Here is a 6,223-nt window from a genome sequence, read left to right as displayed (position 1 = left end):
GTGGCAAATCCCTTGTTGGCAATCACAGAGGTCAGACGTTTCCTGTAGTTGGCCACCAGGTTTGCACACATCTCAGGAGGGATTTTGGCCCACTCCTCTTGGCAGATCCTCTCCAAGTCATTAAGGTTTGGTGGCTGACGTTTGGCAACTCGCACTTTCAGCTCCCTTCACAGATTTTCAACTGAATTAAGGTCTGGAGACTGGCTAGGCCACTCCAGGACCTTAATGTGCTTCTTCTTGAGCCACGCCTTTGTTGCTTTGGCCATGTGTTTTGGGTCATTGTCATGCTGGACCACCCATCCATGACCCATTTTCATTGCCCTGACTGATGGAAGAAGGTTCTCACCCAAGATTTGATGGTACATTGCCACGTCCATCATCCCTTTGATGCGGTGTAGTTGTCACCCCCCAAATCAGAATGTTTCCACCACCGTGTTTGACAGTTGGGATGGTGTTCTTGGGGTCAAAGGCAGCATTCCTCCTCCTCCAAACACAGCGAGTTGAGTTGATGCCAAAGAGCTCGATTTTGGTCTCATCTGACCACAACACTTTCAACCAGTCCTCTGCATTATTAAGATGTTCAGTGGCAAACTTCAGATGGGCCTGTACATGTGCTTTCTTAAGCAGAGAGACCTTGCGGGCACTGCAGGATTTTAATCCTTGTCGGCCTAGCGTGTTACCAATTGTTTTCTTGGTGACTGTGGTCCCAGCTGCCTGGAGATCATTGACAAGATCCTCACGTGTAGTTCTGGAATGATCTTGCATGCTGCACCAGACCTTGGGAGTTGTTTTGTGTTTCTTCCATTTGCGAATGATTGCACCAATTGCTGTCACCTTCTCACCAAGCTGCTTGGCGATAGTTTGGTAGCCCAGTCCAGCCTTGTGTTGGTCTACAATCTTGTCCCTGACATCCTTGGACAGCTCTTTGGTCTTTGCCATGGTGGAGAGTTTGGAATCTGTTCGATTGCTCCTGTAGACAGGTGTCTTTTTTACAGGTAACAAAATGAGATTAGCAGCACTCCCTTTAAGAGACTGCTTCTAATCTCAGATTGTTACCTGTATGAAAGACACCTGGTAGCCAGAAATCCTGCTGAATGATAGGGGATCAAATATTTATTTCCCTCATGAACATGCAAATCAGTGCATAATGTGTTAAGCACACCACTATTGGACTCTAGAGAAGTGGAGATGTGTTGGAGTGATGAAGCACACTGTCTCCGCTTGGAAATCCAATGGACTGGGTTTGGCGGTTGCCAAGAGAACGATCCTTGCCTGACTGCTTTGTGCCAAGTGTATTGTTTGGTGGGGGGGGATTATGGTATGGGGTTGTTTTTCAGGGGTTGGGCTTGGTCCCTTAGTTCCAGTGAAGGGAACTCTTAAGTTGTCAGCATCCCAAGACATTTTGGACAATTTCATGCCCCCAACTTTGTGAGAACAATTTGGGGATTGCCCCTTCCTGTTCCAACATGGCTGCGCACCAGTGCACAAAGCAAGGTCCATAACAACATGGATAAGCGAGTCCTGACCTCAACAGAACACCTTTGGAATGAATTAGAGCAGAGACTGTGAGCCAGGTCTTCTCATCCGACATCAGTGCCTGACCTCACAAATGCGCTTCTGGAAGAATAGTCAAACATTCCCATTGACACACTACTAAACCTTGTGGACAGCCTTCTCAGAAGAGTAGAAGCTGTTATAGCTGCAAAGGGTGGGCCATCTCAATATTGAACCCTACAAGCTAAGACTGGGATTCCATTAAAGTTTATGTGCATGTAAAGGCAGGTGTCTAGATACTTTTGGAAATATAGTTTATATATTTAGCAGAGGCCCTAGAGAATAAAATGGCGGTCATTGCAATTTTTTATGCCACACTGTATTTGCGCAGCAGTCTTTCAAAAACAAATTAAAAAGAAAACAAACACTTTAATTCATAAAAAACACAATATATAACCCAGTCTTTTTTTGTAAAATATGAACGATGATGTTACACAAAGTAAATAGATATCTAACATGTCATGCTTTAAAATTACGCACGCTTTAGGAATGGCACCAACCTATGGTACTTAAAAATCTCCATAGGCGATGCTTTCAAATAGTTTACAGGTTACCAGTTTAGAGTTACAGAGGTCTAGTGCTAGAAATATTGCTTTTGCTATAACATTCAAGTGATACCTCACGTGACCTATGTATGTGTTCGCCATTGCGCACAACCACAGGGAGACAGTGCGTTTTAAAAAAATTGAGAGATGTGGGGTCAATAAGACCCCACATCTCTCCTCTACAATGGAAAGCTTAAGATAAAAAAAAAAAATCATTGATTTAATGCCTTCCAAAAAAAAGGTGTTATTTACATCGGCTGTAGCTCACACCAATTTGGGTAGCATAATTATTAATGTGGAATGTACTGAATATTCCTTGCTAGAGAACCGTAAAGTCCATTCACAAAACGGTATTTACTGCATGTGAGGTATTGCCGCGAACATCAGATCAAGGGCAGTAATGCTAGCACTAGACCTCCTCTGTAAATCTAAAATGGTAGCTTGTAAAGGCTTTTAAAGCGTTGCCTATGGATATTAAAAATGTGTGCGGAACTCCCTTATGCCATGTCAGACACTTTTGTTCTGTTTAATGGTACTAGACAGGGCTGCCCTTTGTCTCCACTTCTATTTGTGTTATGCCTTGAAACTTTAGCTATAGCGATTAGAGCACATCCAGATGTAGCAGGAGTGAATGTTGGACAGAAGGAATACAAACTATCACTGTTTGCAGATGTCTTATCAACAATCACTAAACCTCACCTTTCTTTGCCTGTACTACATAAACGTTTACAAGCCTTTAGTGACCTCTCGGGTTATAAAATAAACATTTCAAAGACAGATGCTTTGCCTCTTAACATCCCATCCCAGGATCTCCAACTCTTACAACAAAATTACCCATATCACTTGTGTTCCAACTCTATTAAATATCTGGGTACTCCTATAACGTCAAAATATTCACTTTTATATGAAGCTAACTTTCTCCCTACGTCTTCCAGGACAGCCATCTGAGACCTAGAGCTCCTCCCTCTGGATCAGGAAACACACCATCCCCCATGTCTTTAAAAGGCGGGCCTCCAGGCCTCACATCCAGTTTTTAGTGTTTCCTGAGCCGGAAGGATTCACGCTGTAGGAGCCAAGTGATCCTCGCACTCTCAGGAAGGCTGGCCTGGAAGGGTGTAAGTGCGGTCCGTTACCTCCGTCCCCGGTGCCTTCCACGTGGTGGGGCTGGCATCTGGTGGTGACCTTCATGCCCAGGTGGGTAACCGGCGCTGCCGCAGGTCACTTGGGGCTTGCCCCGATCGTTTCCTCTCCTCTGACCCGGCATTCAGTTGAATGAGCATGGGAGAGGCGGGACTTCCGGTTGGGCACGGCCTTGCGTTCCAGGAACCGGAAGTAGTGGGGCGGATGCGCTCCACAGGCCGGACGTCCGCCAGTGACGTCAGCGCCGGGCGCCGCAGACGCGGCTTCGGTCTCCAGAGGCGCAGGCTCCACCAGGGGAGTTAAAAGCCGGTGGGCGTGCGGAGCAGCGGCGCTGTCTCCACGCCAAGGGGACAATGGAAGCTGGTCCTTTGCAGGCTGACCCCGGTCCCGGCTCCTCCCAGGTAAGCTTGGGGAGGCTCCCCTTTATGCTATATCCCTGGGGGGGGGGTTTAGGAGGTCCCTTAGTCCCCAAGGTTGGTGGTGTTGGGCACGCTGCAGTTTTTTCCCCATCACTGGGTGCAGTGGGGGTCCTGGGATATTGTTCCTCTCAGGTGCCTAGTTTTGTTTTTGTCATTTCGTTTTTAGACTAAAACACAGGATAGGACCCTGGTACAGGCCCCAAAGAGGAGATGTGCAGTTTGTGCGGCCAAGTTGGGCGCAGGATATGAGAAGCCCTTATGCCGCAACTGCATTGATAGTCTTGTTAGAGACAAATCTTTTACGACATGCCATAAAGTTTTATCCTCTATTAAGGAGTATATGTCGGCAACTTTTCAGGCGTTTCGGTCCCTTCTTGATAGGGTTCAGTCTCCTTTGGATATAGGTTCGCAGTCTGCGTTGGGGGTAGTACCCTCCCGGCAGGTAGTTCCGGAAGAGGAGACAGAGGAGGATGTTCCTCGATCCCGGGCGTCCTCCCAGTTAGGTTCAGGGTCCGAGGATGAGGAAGCCCCCACCTCTTCAGGCTCTAAGTATAGATTGGCCCTGGAGGAGGTGGATGAGCTTTTAAAGGCAATTTATGAGACTCTGGAGATCGAGGAGGAAGAAGTGACCTTGTCGAAACATGATCTCATGTATCAAGGGCTTCACGCTAAAAAAGCCAGGGTTTTTCCAGTACATAGTTCCTTGGTTGAGACTATCAGGTAGGAGTGGGAAAGCCCGGAGAGGAGGCCCTTCTTTTCAGGTGCCCTAAAGAGGAGATTCCCCTTTGATGATGATCCCTCGCAACCCTGGAATAAGGTTCCAAAGTTGGACGCCCCTTTGTCCAGGATTTCACAGAGGACGGATCTGGCCTTTGAGGACATGGGGGCCTTAAAGGACCCTATGGACAAGAGGGGGGAAGTTTTGTTGCGAAGAGCCTGGGAATCCTCTTCGGTCAGTTTGAAGCCAGCTCTGTCGGGGACTTGTGTGGCCAGAAATTTGGAGTGCTGGTTAGCCCAACTACAGAATCACCTAGTGGCAGGAACCTCAAGGCAGCAGATTCTAAAGTCGCTACTGTTGCTTCTGAATGCAGCGGGGTTTTTGGCGGACGCCTCGGCAGAATCAGTCAAGCTCGCAGCCAGGTCTTCAGCCCTGGTTAATTCCGCTAGGCGAGCTTTGTGGTTAAAGACCTGGGCAGGGGATTCAGCATCTATGTTACGTTTATGCGCATTGCCATTTTTAGGGGATAACCTTTTTGGGCCAGGCCTGGAGGAGGCTCTTGAGCGTACTGCAGATAGGAAAAAGGCCTTCCCAGAGAGTAGAAAAAAGGTCTTTCCTAGGAAAACTTTTCGTCCTAGAACCCAAGTGCTTCCGAATAGAGAAGTTCAGCCAAAAAAGCATTGGACAGGGCATAAAAACAGAGGCCGGGGAGGGATATTATTCAATCCTCCTCAAGGATCCTCCAAGCCCCAATGACTTGGATGGCCCAGTAGGGGGAAGGTTGGGGTCCTTTCTCCCTCAGTGGGCTTCTATATCCCTGAGCCCCTTCATTTGGAGCCTGATTCAGGGAGGCTACAGGATAGAGTTCGAGGACTGCCCTCCAAGCAGGTTCTTGGTTACCGATCTTCCCAAGGACCGCAGGAAGTCTCAGGCGTTATGCGGTCTTATAGGGGAGTTGGTGGACCAGAGAGTTCTGGTGCAGGTGCCTCAGAACGAGCTGGGTTCAGGGTGTTATTCACACGTCTTTGTTGTGGGAAAGCCTTCAGGCAAATTCAGGTTAATCCTGAATCTACGCTCCCTGAATCAGGCCCTAAAGTACAAACGCTTCAGAATGGAATCAATTTATTCTGTAAAGAATATCCTTTTCCGGGGGTGCTTCATGGCCACAGTGGACTTGAGAGATGCTTACTTTCACATTCCCATCCATCAGACAAGGCAGAAGTTCCTGAGGTTGGCCATAAGGATAGGGTCGCAGACTTTCCATTGGCAGTTTCGGGCCTTGCCCTTCGGTCTAGCGTCGGCTCCCAGGATCTTTATGAAGGTTTTAGCAGAGTCTCTGGTTCCCCTGAGGCTGAGATCAATCTTGGTGGTTCCTTACCTGGATGACTTGCTTTTGGTGGCCGGGTCTCGGCAACAGTTGCTCGAGCACCTGGGAGTAGCTCAGAATCTCCTGCAGGGTCTGGGCTGGCTCAACAACAGGGAAAAGTCGTCTCTTATATACCCGCACAGAGGGTGGTTTACCTAGGGTACGAGACCTCTTCTGTAGAGGGAAAGATTTTTCTGCCGCGAGAAAAGATCGCGAAGATGAATCGGGTGTTAGGGTTGCAGTGCAGCTTGCCTGTTTCAGTGAGGGAAGTCGCAGGGGCAGTGGGTCTCATGACATCCTGTTTTCCAGCGGTTCCATGGGCAAGATTTCACCAAAGACCTTCTTGTTAAGGGAATGGGACGGAAATGTCTCGGATTTGGAGCGGCTGGTCCGGCTTCCGTCCAGAGTCAAGAGATCTCTGTGGTGGTGGCGAAAGGAGAGAAACTTGGCCGGGGGTCTGGATTGGAGGACGTTGGATCCA

At 48.4% G+C, this 6,223-nt stretch overlaps 1 protein-coding gene across 1 annotated transcript; it reads left to right on the top strand.

Annotated features, from left to right (window-relative positions):
- The first annotated feature begins 3,592 nt into the window (after positions 1-3,592).
- Positions 3,593-5,901, top strand: LOC149468510 (uncharacterized). The gene is made up of 4 exons (XM_089670123.1): positions 3,593-3,640; positions 3,825-4,283; positions 4,383-4,941; positions 5,015-5,901. The coding sequence occupies exons 1-4, from the start codon at positions 3,593-3,595 to the stop codon at positions 5,899-5,901; spliced, it is 1,953 nt and encodes a 650-aa protein (XP_089526249.1).
- The last annotated feature ends 322 nt before the right edge of the window (positions 5,902-6,223 follow it).

The sequence above is a fragment of the Staurois parvus genome, unplaced genomic scaffold (assembly GCF_062004578.1).
Source record: "Staurois parvus isolate SC_StPar_1 unplaced genomic scaffold, SC_StPar_1.0 ptg000086l, whole genome shotgun sequence".
NCBI classification, from domain to species: Eukaryota; Metazoa; Chordata; class Amphibia; order Anura; family Ranidae; genus Staurois; species Staurois parvus.
This window is presented reverse-complemented; position numbering and strand designations above follow the sequence as displayed.

Bases quoted from the DNA above. Each gene is read 5' to 3' on its own strand.
- LOC149468510 (XM_089670123.1), top strand. From the start codon at position 3,593: ATGGAAGCTGGTCCTTTGCAGGCTGACCCCGGTCCCGGCTCCTCCCAG. The intron at 4,284-4,382 runs GTGACCTTGTCG...ACTATCAGGTAG, and splicing joins TGGAGATCGAGGAGGAAGAA to GAGTGGGAAAGCCCGGAGAG. The intron at 4,942-5,014 runs GTACTGCAGATA...TTTTCGTCCTAG, and splicing joins CCTGGAGGAGGCTCTTGAGC to AACCCAAGTGCTTCCGAATA.